This window comes from Anopheles gambiae, chromosome X (genome assembly GCF_943734735.2).
Source record: "Anopheles gambiae chromosome X, idAnoGambNW_F1_1, whole genome shotgun sequence".
Classification (NCBI taxonomy): Eukaryota; Metazoa; Arthropoda; class Insecta; order Diptera; family Culicidae; genus Anopheles; species Anopheles gambiae.
Window position 1 is genome coordinate 23,939,455 of NC_064600.1, and position 25,895 is coordinate 23,965,349.

Sequence of the window (25,895 nt, forward strand, 5' to 3'; positions counted from 1 at the left end):
ATGTATATTAACGATATGAAAAGGGTTTTATAGCATTGTGACATCAATTTATTTGCGGATGACACCGTCATCTTCATTAGTGGTAGTGATCATTGTGATATTGTTAGGAATCTTAATCAGGATCTGGACTTACTGGATGGGTGGCTGAAACATAAAAAAACTCAAATTGAATCCTTAAAAAACTAAAGCCTTGGTTGTGTGTAGAAAACTATTTAGCCTACCCACTCAACTATTAATAAATAATGTATCTGTATAAATTGTATCTAGAGTAAAATATTTAGGAGTGATAGTTGACGATAAATTCAGATTTACGGATCATATTGACAACGTTATAAAGAAAGTGGCCAAAAAGGTTGGAGTTATTTGCAAACTGAGATAGGATGTACACCGTTGCGGTAAGATACAATTTTACTTATCACTTATACACGGGGAGCTAATGCTCCAAGAGTGCCAAACTATGTGACTGCAGATGCCAGAAATTCTTTGTTTCAAAGAGGTATCCAGTAATACAATAGAATGCCACAGGAAATTGTCAATGCTGGTTTGTTATCTGAATTCAGAAAATGGTGCTCTGACTTTGTTAGAACTCATCATAGAAAGTTTTTATTTTCATTGTTTACTATTTTTAATTACAATGTAGTGGAGCTATGATTGATGAGCCTTTTACACAATATACTGGATAAATTTAACAGTTTACACGTCATGATAGGATCATGTTTCAGCCATCGCATTAGAGTGGAGTTCTTCTGCAGGGTAACGTTTTTTGAAAAAAACTCTGGTCACATTGAGGACTTATAGTCTAAGAAAAAATGATAATGAAAGAGAATCTACCTTATCTATCATAATATGCTCAACCTTATCTACACTAATCTTTCCTCTATTACATAAATTTATAATCTAGTCTATTTACTTTAATTAACTATTTAATGAGCCGGTCTCGTAGTACAGTCGTCAACTCGTACAACTTAACAACATGCCCGTCATGGGTTCAATCCCCAAATAGACCGTGCCGCCATACGTAGGATTATCCTGCTATGGGGGGGAATCAATTAGTCACTGAAAGCCAAGCCCACAAGTGGGTACAGGCAGGCCTTGACCGACATCGGTTGTTGAGCCAAAGAAGAAAGAAAAGAAATTACTTTACTATAACCTATTTACAAATCACCACGGGCTGGACGTACAATTTGTTTTATACTTTTCTAATAGTAGATCAGCATATTGTATTATTTTTATCATATTTGTTCTATGATGAATGTCACTAGTACTATGCCAAAGTGGTAAATTAAGGATTCGTTTAAGAAATTTGTTTTGGAACACTTGGATTTTCTTTAAGTGTGTAGGGTATGCATATAAAAATATAGGTCGTAGGATTTGTTTATAAAGCAAAAGCTTATTTTTTAAGTTTATTTTTGATTTCCTGCTAGTAAAGCTATAAAGACATAATGAGGTTTTTGTTGCAGAGAGTATTCTATTTTCAATATGTTTTTTGAATGTTAACCTTTTGTCCAGTGTAACCCCCAAATATTTAATTTCATTTTTCCATTCCACTTCATTATCACTAATGTTTAATTTTCTATCTGGCAATTTTCTTCTACTTGTGCCACGCGCGAAAAAAATAGCTTCAATTTTAGATTCATTTACTTTCAGCTTCCATGTTTTGCAGTATCTTGCATACTCATTTAGTCCTTTGTTTAGGCTTTTTATAATCGCTCTTGGATATTTGGCAGAAGAACTAATCGCAAAGTCATCGGCAAAAGAGTATTGTTTGACATTTTTCATTTTTGGAATATCGCATGTGTAAATATTAAACAGAATCGGTGAAAGTACGCTTCCTTGAGGAAGACCTGCTAATAGGTAGAACGGTGTGGAGGTAAAAATATTTATGTGAACCGAGCCTGTTCGCGTTTTGAGAAATGAACTGATGAGTCGAATCAGATTTGGAGGAAAATTGTAGGATACAAGTTTGATTGTTATTATTACTTCATGCCAAACCGTATCAAAGGCCTTTGTAGGTCTAGTAATGCTAATCATGTTGACTTCTTTTTTTCTCTTTGTGATTTTATAGTGTTTGTTAATCTGTGTAATTGGTGAGTTGTGAATAATCCAGCTTGGAAACCAAATTGATACTTTGGGATAATGTTGTGAATATCAATGTGTTTTTTTTTATACGATCAGCAATTTGTTTTTTAAAGGTTTTTCCCAGGCAACTCAAGCGGCTTATCGGTCTATAGTTTTTAGTATCGCTGGGATCTTTGTTTGATTTTGGAATAGGAATTATTTTTCCTTTTTCCAATCATTAGGGAAGTAGCATAATTTTAAGCATGCATTTAACATAAATGTCAAGTAAATTATTCCCTGCATCGGTATTTTCTTTATAGCTGTGTTATTAATGTTATCAATACCTACTGATTTTTTTGATTGTAGTTTCTTAATTATTTGACAAAGTTTTTTTGGTTTAATTAATTCTTTATCTAAGTTAGCTGGTAAGGAGTGAAAGTTGTTGAATTCATCAAGTGTTTTTTTTTTTAACTAAGCGCTCCTGAGAGCTTTTTGTTTGTATTGTGGTATTGTTAGCGTTTTCAAAGTGAGCTTTTAAGGCTTCACATTTCTCAGGATTTGTTAGTAAGAAATTTCCATGTTCTTTAATTGGGGGTATAGTTTTACTGTCTCCATTCAAGATCCGAACAAATCTCCATAGCCTAGAATTATTACGTGTTTTGTTCATTTTTTCTAAGTTGGTAGACCAAACATTGTTTCTGAAAAGGGATATTTGCTCTTCAACTTGTTTTGCTAATGTTTTGTATACTTTTTTTAAAGTATGGTTCCACCTATTTCTTTGCCATCGGCGTCTTAATTGGTTTCTGTATTTCATTTTGTTTAGTGTAGCCTCAGGGATTATTAATTTATATCGGTCTATTTTAGTTAGTGGTACAAATTTACTATGTGCAGTGCTGATTAGTTTAGAAAAATAGGCTACCATGAGATCAATTTGTTTTTCATTGTTAATTTTAGCTAAATTCAAGTTTGACAGCTGTATGTGTTGCGAAATGTATTTTTGATACCCTGTCCAATTTGCTTTGGACTAGTTTGGAATACTGTTGTCACATGGTTTAAAGCTATTGGTAAAGGAAATTTTAAAGATCACAGGAAGATGGTCGGATGTAAATTCGGTTATTGTTCGTAGTGATGTTATCTGATGTAAATTGTTTGTTAGAACGAGATCAATAGTGGATGGGTTTCGATTTTCATCACTGGGAAAGTATGTAGGGTTATGTGGATGGTGAATCGAAAAATTTCCTCTTTGTTAAATTTCAAAAAGGGGTTTTCCCATCCGATTTGCACTTTGGCAATTCCATAGCCTGTGTCTAGCGTTAAAGTCGCCACAAAGGAAATAACTGTTTGGGCTAGCACTCAATAGGTTAACGTCTGCTTTAAAACACTCACAATCTCTGTTTGCTCCAGGATTATAAACTGATATTATACTTATTTTCCCTCTATCAGTTTGTAACTGTATGCCTATGGCTTCTAGTGATTTTAATTTGAATGAAGGAAGAAATTTATGGGTGATATTTTTACTGACTACTACAGCTACACCACCTTTTGTTGTAGTTTCTCTATCTAGTCTATGTATAATATAATTAGCGGAATTTGGGGCAAGTGTGCCACCTTAAGCATTTCAAGTTATAACTCACTAAAACGTGTTTTACAAAAGCCGATTTGAATCTCATAACCATTTTACATCTATTTCCTCACTTATAAATGAGTTTCGCTTGAAAAAAGTGCAAACAAAACAATTTTTGAAGCGTTTTAAAAAGGGTCAAAAAAGAAGTTGTTTTTTGGGCTATGGTGCAAGACGGCCACTCGTATGGGGCAAGACGGCCACCTAGTTAAAATAACCGTATTTCTTAGATAATTTGAAATTATTACGTTTGTACCACTAGTGTATGTATTCCTACATGTCTTGAGTCACCAATGAACCCCTTTTCATCACTAACTGTTTCGCAATATGGGTTGTTGCTGGTCTGTTTTTCCGGAGTAGAATCCGCTCGTAAAAGCGAACCATACTGGAATGCCTGCTGAACGCAGGCAACAATGTTTACATTTTTGACAGCTCGCGCCTATGAAAGATGGTGGCACACTTGCCCCAAATAGAGATGGCTCTTTTGCCCCAAAACTTTTTGTAACTTTTTTGAAATTGAATTTTTCAGTGACAAAAAGAAAGTTTTTTTCAACTAACCCCACAAAAAAATTCACGTTTTCTCAGCCATGCGGTGGTGTAAATATTTTCTCGGTTGATTGTTCGCATGATTTTTGAGAGCTTATTTGGTTGGATTAAAAAATTATAATATTCTGCTCAATTTTGAAACTCAACATAAATCAGTTCAAAACAATGGGAAATTTCGATTGGTCTATATGAAATTGTCGGCTCAGTATACCTAGTCATTGGAAAGCAACCAACTGTATACACAATTGATCATTAAACTAAAGTTTTTGAGGAAAAATGTTTGGTGGCACTCTTGCCCCGTATGGCACACTTGCCCCAAATTCCGCACAATGTGAAACAATGTGAAAAACGCATATTACATTTAAGGAATGTTTCATTCAGAGCTGCTATTTGTATCTTATTTGCATCCATGAAATTGAAAAATTCATGTTGTTTGCTGGCTATGCCATTGGCATTCCAATACATAATTTTTAAAGCCTTTTTATTTGCCATTGGAGAAAAAATATTTAGCTGTTATCTGTACTATTACGGAAATTAAATCTTTTTTTTGCGACATTCGCTTAAATGTGTAAATATGTCTTCGACAATTTGGCCTATTTCTTCAAAATTTATGTCGAAATCTCCTGTAGAAGTGTTTTTCTTTGAATTGAACACATTTGAATAGTTAATCGGCACTTGGCTTGGCTTGGGCGGATTTCCTATTGAGGGGAAACTGTTTTCGTTGTATTTGAATTCTTTCGTCTTAGGTGGCGCTTTAGTTGCTTTAGTTACGCTTACACGTGTAGGACAGCCTGAATAATTGGCTGTGTGGTGGTCACCGCAATTAGAGCAGCGCAGCTTTGTCGGCGCTATTTTACCGTCTGGGCTAGTAGTAGTTACGCTAAGCGGACAGGATTTGGATGCGTGTGAACCAGCGCATTTCACGCACACAGGTGGGCGGTGGCAGTTTGCGTTACCGTGACCATAGCGCTGGCAGTTTTTACACTGCATTGGCCCGCTTGTAGATGTATAATATTCAAAAAATACGCGATGGTGTTTCACTGCTCGAATATTTTTGAGTTCACTAAGGGTTATTGAACCCTTCATAAAATGTAATAGATACCTCATCTGATTTCGAATTTCTTTCTAAGAATCTGCAATTTTTTTTTATCGCCGTTGGTTTTACATGCAGTGCTGTTTGGATTTCTTCCAAAAGATAATCAGGGAGGCCAAAGATGACAATTTTTGTGGTTTTTTCGTCATCAAGTTGATGTGTGTAGAAGTGCGTCAAAGTTTTTTTTGAACTCCTCGATTATTTTACGAAAATCATTCGTGTTTGTAGCATGCACTACGATACCTTTCACGGTAGTATTTGTTGTGTAATTAACTACACCAACACCAGTTATTTTACGATGGACATCGCCTACAGATGTGCCGGTCACGACGATTGGAGGTACATGTTCGGTTTTACGCACACTTGCTCTCGCATTGTACGAGGAGAGCTTCCACGTCGCTTTTTACCACCATCCATGCCCAAACGACCAAAACGCGATGAATGGGTAAAACTATGGACCTGAGATGGGGCCCTATCTCAGTACCCAAACTGGTACCCAAAGGCAGACAATTTTGGACTTATTTTTTGAGAGAGAGCAAAAAAGCTGATGTTCCTCCCTCTCTCCCCATTCTCTCACTAATATTGTTTAAATGAGTTCTAGGAGAGGGGGAAAGGGGAGATGTTGCAAGTGGTGTACAGATAATGTACTGAGAGGGGAGACACTGTCACGCCAATATCGAGAATTTGATATAGGGCGGCGGTGGTGTTTGGTATATTGGCGTTCCGTGTGGACCACGGATGCTAAATAAAAATGCTCGATATATTTTCGTACAGTATCTCATTGCGGCGGAACCTTACAAATGTTATTGCGCGGTCGAATCAGGAATCGCGCATCGGATCGATGGAAGAACGGAGTACGAACGAGAGGGGAGAAGAGGAAGCACAGAAAAAAACGCTGCACATTCACTCATACATTCTTACAGCAGCAGGCAATTCGCGCGAACATGAAATCGGGAGAGTATTTTTTTTACGCTCGCGAATGAGTGCAAGCAGGTGCGGTATAGAAGATAGAGCAAGACAACCCAGTTTTTGTTCAAGCTAGGTCCAAAATGTTTCTTTGGGTGACGATGGATCGGGTGAGCGACTATTTTTTAAAGCTCGGCAATGTAGTGCCTTGTTCTGCACGGACACTAACATTGTTACAACTCTGAACGATTTGTATACGCCACTCGAGCTCCGCAAACAAAAAAAAAACACGTCTGTTTCGGGCAACGCTAAGTGTGGGGATGTTAGAACTTATTTAGTTTAAATGTATTGTCAATTTTCAACTCTAGGTGATGATGAGATTCTTGTTTCATTCTTGTCTTTTGTCTTTTAAAATGCAATGCATATTTTTTAAACTTATTTACATTCTAAATTCACCAGAGTTGTAAAACTATATATACAAGAAAAAAATTAATAAGTAGAAAAAGACTACATTGAATTGAGATACGCGCGCGTACAGTAGACTCCAGGTTCGGAATTTGGTAGATTGGTGATGATCGGGCTAAAAACTCGTCATAACTATATGCTTTGTTCAGCTCTCAAACATCTACTCGATTGAATATTTGTAGTTTTATCAAATTATCGCAAGATAACTCGAACATCTCAATTCTTTGTAGACGTCAGAGGTGAGTAATCGTCGTCATCATCATGCTTCTAAACACCAAATAAAGGAATCTTGAAAAAGCTACAAGCCTCCTTCATTGTTTTATAATAAATCACAAGCACACTCACAGTTTTGAGGAAACGCATGAACATGTACGTGTAAACGGATGTAAAGCAAAGCACTCATGTTGGCCCGACTGTAGGCCTGAGCAAACAATCCCGGTAAAGTGTAAAACGGGTTGTTGGCTGAACAAGTCTAGATGAAACAAAATCGTATGAACTGGAGGACGAGGTTTGAATCCTTCCTGAACTTGCCGCCTTCGCTGACCCTTGTCCTGTGCCATGTACCATGTGCGCCCCAACTCCAGCCACCGCAAACGTTGGATTCGTGAACGTCCGTATTTTACGCTTTCATGCAAAAAAGGAGTGTCCGAAACCGCTCACGGTCTCGCGCCTTTGTCTGCCAGTCTGTTATCCCAGCCTTAATGGTGGACTCCTCCACGCCATCTTGCCATCTCAATTTGGGCCTATCACGCCTCCTCTGTCCTTGTGGACGGCCTAAAAACGCTTTACGGGCTGGGTCGTCCGTTTCCATGCGTACAACATGGCCAACCCACTGGAGCCTGGCGAGCTTGATACGCTGCACGACAGTGAGGTCGCCATACATCTCGTATAGCTCGTCATTATATCGGCTCATCCATTGTCCTTCCACACATACGGGGCCAAGTATCCTTCTGAGCATCTTCTTCTCGAACGCGGCTAAGAGGGTTTCGTCAGATTTGGACAGTGTCCATGTCTCAGAGGCGTATGTGAGTACCAGAACTATATAGGTACTATATTCGTCCGTCGCGACAGGTTCTTTGAGGTGAACTGATTTTTTAGGCTGTAGAATGACCGGTTGGCAGCCAGCATTCTTGTGCGCAACTCTGCCTTCATGCTATTGTCGTTGCTGACCTTTGACTCCAGATAGGTGAATTGTGAGACGACTTCAAAAGTGCGTTCATCTATCTGTACGTCACACCTACGTAGATTCTGATTTTTTATTGGTAGGCCCGCTGATGTTGCCACCATCAGTTTGGTCTTTACCTCGTTCGATTTCTTCCAAAAGATAATCAGGGAGGCCAAAGATGACAATTTTTGTGGTTTTTTCGTCATCAAGTTGATGTGTGTAGAAGTGTGTCAAAGTTTTTTTTGAACTCCTCGATTATTTTACGAAAATCACTCGTGTTTGTAGCATGCACTACGATACCTTTCACGGTAGTATTTGTTGTGTAATTAACTACACCAACACCAGTTATTTTACGATGGACATCGCCTACAGATGTGCCGGTCACGACGATTGGAGGTACATGTTCGGTTTTACGCACACTTGCTCTCGCATTGTACGAGGAGAGCTTCCACGTCGCTTTTTACCACCATCCATGCCCAAACGACCAAAACGCGATGAATGGGTAAAACTATGGACCTGAGATGGGGCCCTATCTCAGTACCCAAACTGGTACCCAAAGGCAGACAATTTTGGACTTATTTTTTGAGAGAGAGCAAAAAAGCTGATGTTCCTCCCTCTCTCCCCATTCTCTCACTAATATTGTTTAAATGAGTTCTAGGAGAGGGGGAAAGGGGAGATGTTGCAAGTGGTGTACAGATAATGTACTGAGAGGGGAGACACCGTCACGCCAATATCGAGAATTTGATATAGGGCGGCGGTGGTGTTTGGTATATTGGCGTTCCGTGTGGACCACGGATGCTAAATAAAAATGCTCGATATATTTTCGTACAGTATCTCATTGCGGCGGAACCTTACAAATGTTATTGCGCGGTCGAATCAGGAATCGCGCATCGGATCGATGGAAGAACGGAGTACGAACGAGAGGGGAGAAGAGGAAGCACAGAAAAAAACGCTGCACATTCACTCATACATTCTTACAGCAGCAGGCAATTCGCGCGAACATGAAATCGGGAGAGTATATTTTAACGCTCGCGAATGAGTGCAAGCAGGTGCGGTATAGAAGATAGAGCAAGACAACCCAGTTTTTGTTCAAGCTAGGTCCAAAATGTTTCTTTGGGTGACGATGGATCGGGTGAGCGACTATTTTTTAAAGCTCGGCAATGTAGTGCCTTGTTCTGCACGGACACTAACATTGTTACAACTCTGAACGATTTGTATACGCCACTCGAGCTCCGCAAACAAAAAAAAAAACACGTCTGTTTCGGGCAACGCTAAGTGTGGGGATGTTAGAACTTATTTAGTTTAAATGTATTGTCAATTTTCAACTCTAGGTGATGATGAGATTCTTGTTTCATTCTTGTCTTTTGTCTTTTAAAATGCAATGCATATTTTTTAAACTTATTTACATTCTAAATTCACCAAAGTTGTAAAACTATATATACAAGAAAAAAATTAATAAGTAGAAAAAGACTACATTGAATTGAGATACGCGCGCGTACAGTAGACTCCAGGTTCGGAATTTGGTAGATTGGTGATGATCGGGCTAAAAACTCGTCATAACTATATGCTTTGTTCAGCTCTCAAACATCTACTCGATTGAATATTTGTAGTTTTATCAAATTATCGCAAGATAACTCGAACATCTCAATTCTTTGTAGACGTCAGAGGTGGGTAATCGTCGTCATCATCATGCTTCTAAACACCAAATAAAGGAATCTTGAAAAAGCTACAAGCCTCCTTCATTGTTTTATAATAAATCACAAGCACACTCACAGTTTTGAGGAAACGCATGAACATGTACGTGTAAACGGATGTAAAGCAAAGCACTCATGTTGGCCCGACTGTAGGCCTGAGCAAACAATCCCGGTAAAGTGTAAAACGGGTTGTTGGCTGAACAAGTCTAGATGAAACAAAATCGTATGAACTGGAGGACGAGGTTTGAATCCTTCCTGAACTTGCCGCCTTCGCTGACCCTTGTCCTGTGCCATGTACCATGTGCGCCCCAACTCCAGCCACCGCAAACGTTGGATTCGTGAACGTCCGTATTTTACGCTTTCATGCAAAAAAGGAGTGTCCGAAACCGCTCACGGTCTCGCGCCTTTGTCTGCCAGTCTGTTATCCCAGCCTTAATGGTGGACTCCTCCACGCCATCTTGCCATCTCAATTTGGGCCTATCACGCCTCCTCTGTCCTTGTGGACGGCCTAAAAACGCTTTACGGGCTGGGTCGTCCGTTTCCATGCGTACAACATGGCCAACCCACCGGAGCCTGGCGAGCTTGATACGCTGCACGACAGTGAGGTCGCCATACATCTCGTATAGCTCGTCATTATATCGGCTCATCCATTGTCCTTCCACACATACGGGGCCAAGTATCCTTCTGAGCATCTTCTTCTCGAACGCGGCTAAGAGGGTTTCGTCAGATTTGGACAGTGTCCATGTCTCAGAGGCGTATGTGAGTACCAGAACTATATAGGTACTATATTCGTCCGTCGCGACAGGTTCTTTGAGGTGAACTGATTTTTCAGGCTGTAGAATGACCGGTTGGCAGCCAGCATTCTTGTGCGCAACTCAGCTTCCATGCTATTGTCGTTGCTGACCTTTGACTCCAGATAGGTGAATTGTGAGACGACTTCAAAAGTGCGTTCATCTATCTGTACGTCACACCTACGTAGATTCTGATTTTTTATTGGTAGGCCCGCTGATGTTGCCACCATCAGTTTGGTCTTTACCTCGTTTATCTGCAAACTGAGGTTCTCTGCCGCCTACTCTATCCCTTGGTAGGCTTCTGCTACATAGGAGTGCCGCAGACCAATGATGTCTATATCATCAGCGTATGCCAGGATCTGGGTTGACTTACTAGGATCTGGGGACTGGGTAGAAGATGGTTCCCGTAGTCTCCAACCTCGACTCGCGGATGGCCCTCTCTAGCGCCAGGTTGAATAGGAGACAGGCAAGCCCGTCTCTCTGGCGCAGACTCAAAGCCTACAGGGGACCCATATATGAGGAATCCCGAACAACACCCCCCACTACCCCAAGGAAAAAATTAAGTGTAAGTGATGCAATCAAAAGCCAGCGCTCCTAAACTACCCGCTTCGAGAGAATTTTTATTCGAAGGAAATGCATTCCCTGTGCTCCCTCCTACATCAGCGCCGAAAACAAATAAACTCCCTCACACAGAGGCGAATCAAACAAATAGCAGTACGGAAGATTTATTCAATGCGGCTGAATTAACAGTCATAGGGGGCCTTCACGATTCTAGTTAGTTCTTTGCATGGAGTTTGACAGTTGGAGGCTGAAATCATGTAAACACACCATACAAAACCACACAGAAAACTAGCCTGCAATTTTCAGTCTAGATTATTCTAGCCACAAAGCTAGAATTAGATTCGAGTACCTGCTCGAAAACACGGTGTTGTTTACATTTATCCCAAGGTGCATTAAGGATTAAGGTGGTGGAATCTGGAATTAAAGTGTATGTAGTCCAGGTGGTCTCATTGAATATTTTTTAAAACCAAACTTGAAAAATACACAAAACACTCTTACAATCTTCATTCGGAAGCAGAAGCGATAAAAATCTGCCATATAAATACATACACCTTGGAATAAGCTCACCTGTATATTATACCCACTTAGATAGCTGCTCAAAATCTGCTATACAATGCAAACAGCTGACAGGCTGAAATTTCAGCCTACGAACTTCAAACGGAAAGGGCCCAATAGTTGGTGAAGTTTTTTGCAAATTACGCACTTGCAAGACAAAGCAACAACAAATCACCGCGATATTCGAGGTTGTTAGTAAATTTTGTTTTGCTAACTGATTTAGCATATTCGTTAAATGATAATATCATACTGGAACGCAAACGGTAGCCGGCATCGCGAAAAAATTAACACATTTTAACAGTCGTTTAAAGTTCATTTTGGTTTGACCGAGTTCATTTGTTGTTCATTCCTGTTAAAATAAACGACCGTCAAAACAGTTAACGACTGCTCGATATCGCATACAGGCAAACACAGGAAAAAAATTCGAGCAGTACAATAAAACGACTGTTAATTTGTATCGCATACGCTCTTGACAGTCGTTTGTTTAACGACGGCATAGGACCAGTCGTTAAAATTAATAAATGAACTCAATGCGTTCGCGATGCCAAATGCTACCAATTTTAAACAACTCTGGTTAATTTTCAACAACTGATAATTTTAAACCATTTCTTTCGCGAAGCCAGCTGGTGATTTAAATAAGAAAATTGAGCTAGAAAACTATTGAAGCAAAAAAGACGTTGACTTAATGATTTTATATCAGAAACATTCTTAACACCGGGACAAAGATTCAACGTTTCTAACTATAGCATTTCTAGCAGCATTATAGTACTTATCAAAAGCAACATAGCTTTCAACCTTATGAAAGCCTTTAAAATGGAAATAATAGAAACAATAGCAGCTCAAATTAAGACTTCTACCCAAACGTCCAAAACGCGATGAATGGGTAAAACTATGGACCTGAGATGGGGCCCTATCTCAGTACCCAAACTGGTACCCAAAGGCAGACAATTTTGGACTTACTATTGAGAGAGAGCGAGAAAGCTGATGCTTCTCCCTCTTCTCACACTTCTCTCTAGAATTTCGTTTGTATGAGTTCTAGGAGAAGGGGAAAGGAGAGGAGATGTAGCAAGTGAATTAAATGATGAGGAGAGGGGAGACACATTCATTCACCAGTCACCGCCAATATCGAGAATTGACCGGTGGTGTTTGGGTTATCGGCGTTCCGTGTGGACCACGGATGCTAAATGGAAAGGCTCTATATATTTCCGTACAGTATCTCATTGCGGCGGAACCTTACAAATGTTATTGCGCGGTCGAATCAGGAATCGCGCATCGGATCGATGGAAGAACGGAGTACGAACGAGAGGGGAGAAGAGGAAGCACAGAAAAAAACGATGCACATTCACTCATACATTCTTACAGCAGCAGGCAATTCGCGAGAACATGAAATCGGGAGAGTATATTTTAACGCTCGCGAATGAGTGCAAGCAGGTGCGGTATAGAAGATAGAGCAAGACAGCCCAGTTTTTGTTCAAGCTAGGTCCAAAATGTTTCCTTGGGTAAGAGCCCATTGTCAATAATCGCAGCTTATCATCCTGGCTGAAACACAGTGATGAGTAAATTTAAAAACGATCTAAGAAATTTAACTAGTTTAAGAAGTAGCTTTATATGTGGCGACTTCAATGCTGGGCACAATATGTTGAACTGTGCCTCAACGAACGCAACTGGCAAAATATTATTTGACGAATCGCGTAAGGGGCAATTTTCGATTTGTTTTACTGACACACCTACTCATTTCCCTTCAGACTCAAGACTACAAGAAATCCTTCTACGATCGATATTACGCTAACAAACAATTATCACATTTCCGACCTGAAAACCACTACAAACTTCACTTGTGATCACCTACCAGTAACATTTTCTGTATTAAACGAAAAGATCAATCTCAAACCCGACCGAACATTTCATGATTACACCAAAGCAAACTGGCCCTTATTCAAACATAACATCAATTCTAAAATCAATCCAGTTGAAATTTCACATGACAGAATACATAGTCAAGCTCAAATCGATAATATGATAGAAAAACTAACTAACACTATATTATCTGCGCATGAAACTGCAATACTATCAAAATCAGCAGGAAAAAAACTTCTTTTAAAAGTATTCTCGGAAACCGAGAGAGCGCACCGTGTATTTTATATGGGAGCGGGAGAGAACCGTGGTACCGATTCTCTCCCCTTTTTTAAGCCCACCCTACTAGCAATGAGAATGAAAATGTGTGCGACTTTCAGGCGAGGGGCATGGAGAAGCAGGGGGAGACGGTTGGAAATACGCGGAATTACGCGGAGGCGCGAGCGTGTTTTGCTTTCTACACAGTTTCTGCACTCACACAATCACACATGTGTGAATGTGTGCGTTCACTTTCAGCCTGCGCGCTCAGTTTGGTTTTTTTCGCAGTGGCATGCTGGTGTCGGTGTCTCGCTCGCACTAGTGCAGCGAGTGTTCCTCTGTGCGCTCCCTTTCTTGCCACCACACGAAATCGTCAGTTCAGCTCAAGCGTTCGCCCTGAAAGGCCGCGCGCGTGTTAGCCTAAGTCCCGGGCGATCGAAGTTTCGCTAAGTGTTGAAGTGTTGTGCACATTGAAATGAAGCTGCGCTTTTCTTTCACCATTTATTATTATTTATTATTTATTATTTATTTGTTAATCTTCAACGGGCCCTGTGGCCTAATTAAGATGTAACAGTTCATGAAAAAAAAAACATAACAAAATAACAACAAAACATAACAAAAAACATTTATCTTAAATGTGTGATTTGCGCTGCTTTATTTCAATGTTTTTTTTTTCTACTGTATTGAACATCAACAACGGGATCCACGCAGTTAGACGGTTTTTTGAAATACGACGATTTTTTTTATGTAATGAATGTGTGTGGTTTGAAGCAAGATCAAGAGAGGGAGGAGCATCAGCTTTTTGCTCTCTCAAAAAATAAGTCCAAAATTGTCTGCCTTTGGGTACCAGTATGGATACTGAGATAGGGCCCCATCTCAGGTCCATAGTTTTACCCATTCATCGCGTTTTGGTCGTTTGGGTTGCTTGTAGGGCGATTTCCTAGGCTTAAAAAAGGGAAGAGAATCGGTACCACGGTTCTCTCCTGCTCCCATATAAAATACAAAAAAGTATTCTCGGAAACCGAGAAAGAACCTCGGAAACCGAGAGAGCGCACCGTGTATGTTATATGGGAGCGGGAGAGAACCGTGGTACCGATTTTCTACCCTTTTTTTAAGCCCAGGAATTCTTCCATCGGCTTGATTCTAGGTTTTTACGCACACCATGATAAAAATTACCCGTTCCTTGCTTGTAGGGTAATCCCCCTACAGGCAAAGAGAGCGAAATTGACAGGCGAGGGGCATGTAGAAACAGGGGGAAGGGGTTCGGTCGAATTTGTATTGTCCGCCATAGTCGAGCCGCAGTGATTTTTTTTCCGAATTGAGAGTAAGCGCGCGCATCGCTCTCTCGCTTATCTTCAAATTACACGGGGCGCTCTCGCGATACAAAACAGCTGATCAGCTGATACCCCCTCCCTCCCGTTTCTTTTGCGTTGCGCTGGATGCGCGGATCAGCTGTTTCCCTTCTCTCGCGTTTCTCTCGATTTGCGCTGCGCTGTTGCCACACTTTGCGCGATGCGCTGGATACCCCCTCCCGCGCGTTCTTTTCGGTTTGCGCAACGCTTTTGCCGCACTTTGCGCGTTGCGCTGGACACCCCCTTCTCCTCGTTTCTTTCGGAGCGCGCTGTGCGCTTTCGTTCACATAGATTTGCTGCGTAAAATCGCATGCATCGAAATCAATCTTAAACACATCAAACTCGGTTTATATTTCAACACTTTATTGCAACTAAAGGCACAGTTCCATGCATAGCTAACCACAATCTTGTCACAAAATCATACATATTTTTTATATTAAATATTTACAAAAATCGTCGCATATTTTTTATATAAATTTTTAACAAAAATCGTCACTTCAAGCATCCGCCATACTGCCTGTTTCCAGTTATTTATGATGAATACTGTAAAAAAGCATTGAAATAAAGCAGCATAATTTACAAATTCATGTTGAATTATGAAAGATTAACGCAGCTTTATTTTAATGCGCACAACACTTCATCAATTTAAAATACGGCCGAAGCCATAATGATGTGAATTGAAATAAATAACACTTCAACACTTCACTTCAAATTACATCGAGCGCCTTGGACTTAGGCTAACACGCGCGCGGCCTCACATTTCGAAGGCTTGAACTGTACTGAGGAATTTGTGTGGTAGCAAGAAAGGGAACGCACGAGGAACACTCGCTGCACTAGTGCGAGCGAGACACCGACACCAGCATGCCGCTGCGAGAAAACCAAACTGAGCGCGCTGGCTGAAAGTGAACGCACACATTCACACATGTGTGATTGTGTGAGTGCAGAAACTGTGTAGAAAACAAAACACGCTCTCGCCGCAGCGTAATTTCGCGTATTTCCAACCGTCTCCCCCTGCTTCTACATGCCCCTCGCCTGAAACTCGCACACATTTACATTCTCTTTGCTAGTAGGGATCATAAAGCTTATAAAAATTAGAAATACGTATCGTAAACGATGGCAAAGACACCGACTTAATAATACATTAAAACAATCATATTATGTCTTTTTAATCTCATAGTTCGCCTGCAAACGTCAACGAGTGCAGTCGTGTTTTGATCTAGTTTTGCAAGCCCCCGCGATGGCGAATAAGCGATCGCAATATGCGGACGAAATGTTCCGCATCGATTTCTCGCTGGTGCCAAAGCGGGAGACCGTCGATTTCATGTGCGAGCGGTTGGGAATCGGCGGAAAAAAGTGCAAGTCGCCCAGCTGAATAGTGCGAAGAGCTGTGTGTTTGTGACGATGGAAATGGTGGAGGATGTGGAGGCCATCGTCAAGGAACACAGAGGAAAGCACTCCATCACGCACGAGGGAAAGCACTTTCCCATCAATATTGAGACGGTAGATGGGGCGGTAGACGCGTCCGTGCGCGATCTGCCTCATCTAATCCCGGACGAGGAAATTGTTGCCGAGATGGCACAATACGGTGAAGTCCTATCGATCACCAAGGGCGTATAGGCCCCCGATTCACCGTTGGCTGGTGCGCTCAACGGTGTGCGTGTGTTGAGGATAAAGCTGTTAAAGCCCATGCTCTCCTTCGTAACACTCTGTGGGGAATTTACAGGTGTGTCCTATCGTGGACAGGCACAAACTTGCCGCAACTGTGCTGCACCGGTGCACCACGGTCTGAATTGTGTGCAGAACCGGCAAAATCGGTTTGCGAACGTTGCACAAGTAAAGGCCACGTACGCCAGTACCGTTAGTACAAAAACAGTTGCACCCACACCACAAGCAGCGTCACACACTGCAGCAGGCAATAGTGGCCAGAAGAAAAAGAAGAAGAGCCGCTCAAGGTTCCTATCGTCGGCGACACCTACACCTACACACGCAAATGTGCAAGATCAGCACCCACGCGACGCATCGAAGATCGCCGCACGACTGATCATCCCGCTCGTGCCGGTAACTGTTCGGCCTTCCAGCCCGAAGCCGAACTCTCGCAAGGGGGTGATAAGCCATGCGAACAATAAGCACGTCGCTCCAGCTCTCTCTCTCGCTCCCACGACGGATGCTGTCGTCTCCGCGCATGATTGGCGCATCGATGATGCGTTATCACCTGCCGTTCCTACCGCTCCTGTGGCCACCGCCGCTCTTGCGGCTACCGCCGTTTCTGCGACTACTGCTGCTCCTGTGGCTACCGCCGCTCCTGCGGCTATCGCTGCTCCTGTGGCTAACGCCGCTCCTGCAGCTATCACAGCTCCTGCGGCTACCGCCGCATCCGCTGCTGCAGCTCCTGCTGCTGCCGCCTCTCATGCGGCTACCGCCGCTCCTGTGGCTGCCGCCGTTCCTGTGGCTGCCGCCGCTCATGCAGATACCGCCGCACCCGCTGCCGGCGCTCCTGCGGCTGTCTCCACTCCTAGGGACACGGATGATCCTGCTGTTGCCCAAGTCCCTGGTGCTGTCGTCGCTAACCCAGCGGCAACAAGTGCTCCACTGGCCTTTAAGGTACCGCTCGATGTCCTTCCTGCCCCCTTTCCTGGCCCTTCCACGGATGAACCGTGAACGGTAACACGTAAGCGAACCACTGAGTCAGATGTCGAGAGTGTCGCCTCAAGTTCATCCATGAACAGCTTTACGATGGTCGCCAAGCGTAAGCCTGGTCGACCATCCAAAAAGGCCACTACCACTAACAAACTCTGAATTTCGTTGCGATGGATACGGTGACCAATAATATAGGATCAGTTGTTAGTAGTGGCTATAATATAGCAACTATTAACATCAACACCATATCCAGCGCAACGAAATTAGAAGCTCTTAAGACATTTATCAGGACGATGGATCTGGATGTTATATTTCTGCAGGAAGTATATCATACAGATCAAGCGCTTCCAGGATACAATGTTTTGTCTAATGTTGACGCGTCGAGGAGGGGTACGGCGATCGCTTTACGGGACCATTTAAAATTTTCTCACGTCGAGCGCAGCTTAGACTCACATCTGATCTGCGTTCGATTGGAGAATATAGCCACCCTGTGTAATATTTATGCTCCTTCAGGAAGCCAGCGTAGGGCGGAGCGGGAGGAATTTTTCAACCGTACCGTGGCGTTCTACCTGCGGAATGCATGTCCTCATGTCATTTTCGATCTATATCGCTCCTTAACACAGTCTACAAGCTTTTGTCGAAGGTTATTAAACCCCGTCTCGATTATATAATCGAGAAATGGGGAATAATCTCGATAGCGCAGAAGTGTTGCAACAAACCTTGTAACATTTTTCAAGCTGTACTCTCTGTTAAGGAGAGGGTGGTTGATCTGAAGATGAAACGCAAGTGTGGTAAACTCATCTCCTTTGATCTTTCGTAGGCATTCGATCGCGTCGATAGAAGCTTCCTCTTTAATAACATGATCTCTATGGGTTTCAATCCTGGGCTGGTGGGGCTTTTGAGAAGGTTTGGTGATCAGTCCTCCTCCCGTATCCTAATCAACGGATCCCTATCTTTCCCTATTTCCATCCGACGATCCGTTCGTCAGGGGGATCCACTTTCCATGCACCTTTTCACTATTTACCTTCATCCCCTCATCACCAGACTAGAAGGCATATGCTGCGACCAGGATGACCTGGTCAATCATATGCCTTCATATGAGCTCGACGTGGGATACATCACATCAAATGCCATTCAGGTCCCTTTACCAGGTTTACCAACAATGTACGAGAAGCTATGAGCCTCAACTGGGACCTGTTGATCCACCATTTCCGGCAGCTGGCGTGGCTTCATCGCGTGAGGGACTTGAACGTGGTGCAAAAGGTTGTTCTGCTGAACACCTTCCTACTCCCCAAGCTGTGGTTTGTTGCATCGGTTTGTGGCGCCCGTGCAATGGACATAGCGAAGGTGACCTGCACCGTGAACTTGTTCCTCTGGGATGGATCCGGAGGCTTCCGAGTGGGCTTAACCTTCACCTTCCTGCCATCATGGCCAAGGCGCTGTTGACGAACCGGTATGTTGCGGAACAAGGGTGTCTACGAGTCGGAGGTCAGCACATTTCTTGTGCTGGGAATCCTCCGAACATCGCCGCTGTTTCGTCAACGTACCCGTGTCTGCGTATCGTCATACAGCAACTTGGCTATCAACTAGACATGGGAATATTGATTCTTTTTAAAGATCAAGTGCGGTCCAGTTCACTCTGTGAAATGAACTGATCGCGTGCGGTGATTCGTTCGCACGCCCGAGGTGGGGTATGATTTGGTACGACGACTGTGTGATTAAAATAGATTCCATCCTATTTTTTGTAAATCTGCACCAGCAGGTAGTGAAAACTGTATGGTGTTAATGCAATTAAAAAAGTGAAAAAATCAACATTTGACAATTTGCTATGAATAATGAATAATGTTATATTTTACTTTTCCACTTTTATTTATATGTAAATTCATATCACTTCCTTATAAACTAAATCTATTTCAGCTTAACTATTGAGAACTCCGCAAATAAAATCTAAGAATAAAAATGTATTTATGCAAAGATTAAATCGTTTGGAAGTTCCTAATCAATTACTCTGACCAGTTTTTGAATTCAAACAATTGAAACTTAATTTTAAAGTTCTTAATTAATCTAAAAACCGTTGTGTTGTAGAAAAAGTAGCTCAGTAAGTTTTTTAGGATCCAATCGCGATCTTTTTTCGGTATAGATTTGTCCAGCTTTTGAGAATACTCGTTCGCACGGGACGGATGTGGCTGGTATACAAAAAATACCTTGTACTAATTTATACAGGTTTGGAAATCTAGATTGGTTTTGTTTCCACCATGCCAAAGGGTCAGATTCTAGTTCTGCATATTCCGATGCAATGTAACCGTCTAGTTCTTGTTTTGCTTTAGTTTTAGGATCGGAAGCCACTTGCCTAATAGATATCCTACTGACAAAGTCTCCAAATAAGTGTTGACGATATTGATCCTTTTCTTGGTTGTCTTGAGTTTGAGAGTTTGATGTGGCTGTATTAATAATGTTCTGATTTGGATAGATTGTTTCGATAATATCGATAATAGATTGGTATGTTTGTTCGTATCTATTTTGTTCGTTTTCAAAACTTTGCCGTTTCATACGTGGATCGAGTAGCATTGCTTGATTTACGATCGTATTTCGAAACATGGGATCAAATCTTTCTTCAAGACCATGAATCAAATAGTTTCCTAATTTTCGCACTGAACTTTCTAATTCTTCGTTCAACAAATCAGTAGTTTTAGTGATGAGAATTTTGATAAGGAGTCCCATGTGTGATAATGTAACGGTTTTTTCTGATGAAGCAATTTTTGTAGCGTAATCAAAGTTTTGTAAAATTTTGATTGCCTGCTCTATCACAATCCAATCTTTGTTTTGTAGAGAAGTTTTCATCTTAATTGTATCTAAACAAGATAGTAATAGTATTTTGTTCTTAAAAAACCGTTCCAGCATATCGTAAGTAGAATTCCAGCGAGTAACAATGTCTTGTTTTAGTTTAAGAACGGGGTAATTCAATTGTGTTTGCACTTCGGAAAGTTTTTTGGTTGCCGTACTGCTTTTTTTAAAGAAGGTAACAATACGTTTTACTTCGTCAACTGTGGTTTCAATTGCTTTTTCTATCGATTTTTTAACAACTAAACTTAAACTATGTGCAAAACATGGAAAATGATTCACTTGTTTTAGTTCTTTTGCAGCTGATGACATGTTACTCGCGTTGTCAGTTACTAAAGCAACTACTTTCTCCATTATATCAAACTTCTCTGTTACTTCATTTACCCACTCAGCAATATTATGTCCAGTGTGTTGATAAGGAAACTCCGAACATTCGAGTAAATTGGAACATAACTTATTATCGTTATCGATGTAATTTGCTGTTAGTGCATAAAAGCTAGTGTTATTGATGTTCGACCATCCATCTGAGGTCAGCGCTATTTTTGTGGTATTTTCCAAAGCAATTTTGACCTTTTGCAGGCTTTTGTTGTACTCCCGATTCAAAATTGCTTCTGAAACAAATTGCAAATTAGTTTTAATAAAAGCTCATCCTGTTTTTTTTTGGCTTCTGATGTTAGTGGTTTCAGTGGAGTTAAGAAAGAGTCCATGGTGGCCGGTCGAGAAATCCCAGCTGAGGATTGTTGAATGAGGTTCATTCCTCAACATTACACTCTCCATTCGACGAGGAAGCATTAACGCGTTTTAAAGGTATTCCGACATGTTTTGCAGTCAGATGCCGTTTCAAATTGGATGACGATCTTTTAGTGCATCGAATGATCTTAGCACAATATAAACATTTTCCAGCATTTTCCGTTTTTTCGAAGTGTTGCCATACATCGCTTGTCGCTCGTACCGTGCTCATCGTTTCAATTCTGAGTAAAAATATAATAATTAAGTTGTTAATTATTATTGCCTTCTCTAAAATCTGTATCTGATCGATGAATTACTATTAACCCTAAAAACCTTTTTAAGCTACATTCTTAACACTTTGAACGGCGGGCTGACGTTACAGTTATTGAGTGAGCACGTAGCGCATGGCAAGAGAGCGATGAGAGCGACAATTACTAGTGCCATTGCTATCACTTTTTTGTTTCATTGCGATAAGTGGCGTAGCACATGTCATTCTCGTTCTCTCTTTCCTACCTCATTCGTTCTCAAGATAATCACTGAGCGTCAGATGCAAAGCTGAACGGTGAGCAAAACCGTCATGCGAATTTATGTGACACGGCGCTTAAACTGTCAACCATTGTAACACACTGCCACTACTATAATTCAATTATCTATTATCCCTACCCTACTATATAAAACTATTATCTTTAAGATTACGATTTGACAATAAAGAGTTCTCTGCGTGCCCATTGAAGAGAAAGGGTGTTCTTTTTGCACTCCACTGGCGCCAGTAGCGTCTTAAAACGCCAAAGCATCATCAAGCTAATACTTCAGTATTTTGAGCTTAAAAACTCTCAAATAATTTGTTAATTAAAATATGAAACTGCATAAATGCTAATACGCAATATGATAATACACAAAAACAATAGATCTTTCGTAATATAAGGACAAAAAGCATATTTTACTGTATATAGCAATCAGAACGGCATCGTATTCTCCACATTTTTAAAACTCACCTTTTATTTGAACAGGTTTATGATACCGTTTACTTAGGTTTCTCGAATCTTATTGATCGGTTTTTAGTTGTGCCACGTTCAAATGCTAACTATCAACTGACTTATTTTGGTTTTAACAGTTTTTATCGGCGTGCACTAACACTGATAAAAAAAACCGTTAAAAGTGTTCAATCATAATTACGCCGGACAATACACCTACAACTGTCTTTATATTATACACCACTTCATTCTAACCTTTTTATTCTTCACTGTTGATACACACTTCACACTCATGTCGTGGTAGTACACTTGTGTCCCACACTTGCAGGGGCCACAGTGTTGACGACCAGAAATTTTTTGCACACATTGATAATTATCCATAACCGAAAGAGCTGCCGATAAACTGATGTTTTCAACTGATGTGCTATCTCGCCTTACTTAACTGAAAGAGCGGGAAGGTAAGGTTTTTTTTTCACAATTTTTTTCGTCCTTTCATTTTAATTCTCTGCGCGATACAGCTCGATCTCACCAATTGAACTATGAGTGCATGATAACCATTGAGGTTTTATATAATAGCGTACCTTTTTTAGGTGAAATAAAACTAGAATTTTTCTACATAGAATATACGTCATTTTTTGCATTTTTAATATAAAATCATGCTTTTCATGTAAGCATGTTCTCAAGTTGGAGTTGGAGTTGGAGTTTTTGGAGTTGGAGTTTTTCATGTAAGCATGTTCTCAAGTTGGATACACAAAAGTTGAAAGTCAGTTAAATTTAACTGACTTTCAACTTTTGTGTATCCAACTTGAGAACATGCTTACTATCAATCGTGCAACTATAGAGTTTCGACCGTACATTAGCAAATTGTTGCACACTTGCATAGTTGACATCGAACGTCCACAAAAGAAACCAACACCTACGTTTTTCGCACACAAGCTTAGCAGCGGCGGGTCAAGCCTCTCCGAGGCCCTAGGCGTTATGGTAGACGGGGCCCCTTCAAAAAATCACTCGATTGGTGTGGAGGGGGGGATGGGGGGGGGGGGAGAAATGTTGTACGAATCATACACTGCAAATGTTCTAAGTTTGCTGCAGTTACATTTTTTACTGAAAGCTATTGAGTAATACATGGTTTTCTCGTTTCACTGAATATCAGTAAAAAAAATTACTGAAAATGCAGCTATTTATTCTGTCAAAACGACATTTCTGAGCTTCAAAAGAAAACATAATGCGATGCCCACTTGCTCGTGATGAACAAACATTTGATTTGGTAACCGCTTACACCCCGATAAATTTTAGGTGCGTATTCGGCTTGCGGAATTAACGTTTTGGTTGAGAAAAATCTTCACACCACTTTGCTGTTCTTGCTGAAATTTCATGATAACCGTGAGTGCGTACCAAATCAACAAACTTGTTTCGACAAAATACAGTTCACATCTGTATAAATCTTTATGAAACAGAGATGAACAAGAGCAGCATGGACTGTCACTCGCGCATCAATAAAAACTCCAATTTCAATACTTTTTTTCGCCAATTTTTAATCGATATCAATGACTAAACAATCAGTAATATCAGAAAGGCTTTGTAGTATGTTCAAATTTTGGGTACTGTGGATACTGTTTCGAAGCGGACTTTCGACACTTGATCGTCTAGGCGATCATAAAAACCTTTCGGACGTTGGAGTTTAGAGGGATTACCTTGGGTAGGAGGACATAACGAAACTCCTTAAATGAGAAGTCGATAGATGATGGATGGGCTTAGTCCTATCCTGACAATCCGAACAAATCTGACCTGCCATGATCGGAGTTGGTTTTATCTATACTCAAAAGAAGTTAAAGGTCGGAAAGTTATCGTTTTCGCTAAGCTAGTTACATTTGTCTTTTATTGACAAGAACGATGGTTCTAAACGATATTTTCTTTCCTACTTTACAGTTTCTAGCTCGTGTTTCATAATACGGACGATTTGATTTAAAATCGTCATCGTGAGCATAACATGAAAACAATAGTTTGCTTTTAGGTTGGTGTTTACCTTTACAATGAATACTGAAGTACCGTCTTGCTTCGAATTACGGCCACTTCATTTTCAATCGGTCAGAGCGATAACTTGTTGCACGCGGGAAAAACAATATTTTCATTCGAAAGTAACTGGAAATACCTTGTATTGCAGTATGTTTGTCTCAAGTGATCCACGGACCACAGGTCGAGCGGTGATGGCCAGGAGAATGCATTTTTTTACACATATATTATTATATTATTACAGTTAATACCCAAATAACTGGTTTATGATATTAAACAATGCGATTGGTTATTGGTTTTCTTAAATTATTATATCATCCAAGCAAGTTTCAAATTCATTTTATTAAATAACTAAAATTGATTGTAAAGATTCTTCAATTAAGAGTCTGCAGCATACTGTGCAAAAGTCATAAAAAGTTCAAAACAATTAAGCAAAATCGCAATATCGCTTCTGAATGTACCCTTCCTTCCATGTTGCAAAATGTTTTCAGGATATATCTGAAGATGGTACAAAAACCTTAACAGCTGAAAAGTTATCGAGACAAACGTACAATCGTTCAGTACTATTATGAGGCCACGGACAAGTAAGGACAGGTCAGACCAATTGATAGTGCATTTCTTTAAAAAAAAGCTCCAAGAAAATCGTTGCATCCTTAAAAAGCAATAGTGTGTAACCATTGTTCTCGTAAAATCAACAGTCAGGTTTTTATGGAATTATTCGTTTCTATTTTCTAATTTCTCCTCAAATTTGACCATATTAATTGGTCCGACAATCCATGTTATGGTGATCAAATTTGGAATAGTTCAACGATATGAATTGTCATTTTAAAATATGTTCAGTTAATTTTTAATGAATAGGATCTTCCTATCTTTCAAAATCGGTTAAATATTTTCTCGGGCCGGACTTTGCGCGATTTTCTAATTTTACGCGATCATTCATATCGATTTTTCCTTTCCGTCGACCCTTCCAATATTGACCCAAACCCTTCAACAGCTTGCCTTTCTACCATCACTTCGTCCAGTCCACAATTTTGACTGGGGCCCCAAAGGTTAGCCGGGGCACGAGTTCTTAGTTTTTGCGAGATAACATAGACACAAGCCAAATTAAAAAGCGCACACATCGACATCGGAATCGATTCTTGAATGAAACCTCAACAGATAAAAAGAGCGTGCTTGGTGTCAGCCAATTTTTCTTGCTAATTTCTACGGCTACGAACCGTTGTGTTGAGATCGGTTTCGGAGCCTTTTAATGTCGTATGTCCTTGTAGTTTGCGTGAGGCATCTCTTGTAACGGATTTTCGCTTTACCCAATTCGTGCGTAGCGTTCAATGCATTTGATGCAACGCTTTGGGCCAACGATGATGAAATGGTATTGTTTTGAGCTGTGGGCATGTATCGCAGCGTTCTGCGCTTCCAACTAAGGTAAAAATATTGCACATGTTAAAAAGGCAAATGTTTTCTGCTTCTGATAGTAAAATGCTTCTGATAATTAAAATAAATATGCTTCTGATAGGTCTGGTAGTAATAGTAAATCTGATTTTAAACATAACCCCCGGAGGGAAAATGGGGGTATATTGGGTTGACAACACCAAATGGAAGGGGCCCCTCAATCGACGGGATCATCAACGGGGCCCCCAAATGACCGAGGCAATGGAGATTGTTCCTCGTATTATGGCTGTATATGGCTGTATGTAGATGCAGCTGTAACGGTTTTTGGTCTTGTTGTATTCGCAAAAATTGGAATAGTCGATAAAAACCATATATAAATGAACATGGTCAATA

General features: G+C 40.8%; 3 protein-coding genes across 5 annotated transcripts in view; 1 reads left to right on the plus strand and 2 right to left on the minus strand.

The window, feature by feature from the left end:
* The window catches only part of LOC1278389 (putative fatty acyl-CoA reductase CG5065), a 118,314-nt gene that overhangs the window by 43,871 nt on the left and 48,548 nt on the right, over nucleotides 1-25,895 (minus strand). The gene's annotated exons all lie outside the window — the stretch shown is intronic.
* Nucleotides 1-25,895, minus strand: part of LOC1278390 (chorion transcription factor Cf2) — a 127,627-nt gene that overhangs the window by 40,023 nt on the left and 61,709 nt on the right. The window lies entirely within an intron of this gene.
* LOC133391673 (uncharacterized) lies at nucleotides 16,081-18,168 on the plus strand. The gene has a single exon (XM_061647335.1). It carries the CDS (start codon nucleotides 16,321-16,323, stop codon nucleotides 16,534-16,536), a length of 216 nt encoding a protein of 71 aa, XP_061503319.1. The 5' UTR covers nucleotides 16,081-16,320; the 3' UTR covers nucleotides 16,537-18,168.